The following is a 306-nucleotide window of genomic DNA, read 5'->3' as shown; positions in this document are numbered from 1 at the left end:
ATTATTTTGTTCCTCTGTATTATCACCTTTGTTTATTACTTCTGTTTTGTCACTTATGTCAGTATTACTAACAGTTTCATCTTTTGTTACCTTTTCCACATCTTTTTGAGTATCCTTAATAGCACTAGGTTGTTTTATTAAATTTTCTTTTTTTTCTTGCCCTTTATTAATGGAGCTAGTCTCATTTGTCCGACTTTCTCCTGAACCTACTTCTTTTTTCTCTGAACTCACAGTATCACTCTTTTTTTTTCTCTTTATACTCTTAAAAAATAAAAGGTTATCTTCTGATAAAATCATAAAATGTTT

General features: G+C 28.4%; 1 protein-coding gene across 1 annotated transcript in view; it reads right to left on the bottom strand.

Annotated features, from left to right (window-relative positions):
• Nucleotides 1–90: 90 nt before the first annotated feature.
• Nucleotides 91–306, bottom strand: part of LOC113220731 (probable inactive protein kinase DDB_G0270444) — a gene marked incomplete at its 3' end in the record, with an annotated part of 1,052 nt that continues 836 nt past the window's right edge. The window contains exon 3 of the mRNA XM_026450033.1: nt 91–261. Coding sequence (XP_026305818.1) covers nt 91–261 — 171 coding nt within the window. The remainder of the gene's footprint in view (nt 262–306) is intronic.

The sequence above is a fragment of the Piliocolobus tephrosceles genome, unplaced genomic scaffold, assembly GCF_002776525.5.
Source record: "Piliocolobus tephrosceles isolate RC106 unplaced genomic scaffold, ASM277652v3 unscaffolded_10566, whole genome shotgun sequence".
In the NCBI taxonomy this organism is placed as follows: Eukaryota; Metazoa; Chordata; class Mammalia; order Primates; family Cercopithecidae; genus Piliocolobus; species Piliocolobus tephrosceles.
This window is presented reverse-complemented; position numbering and strand designations above follow the sequence as displayed.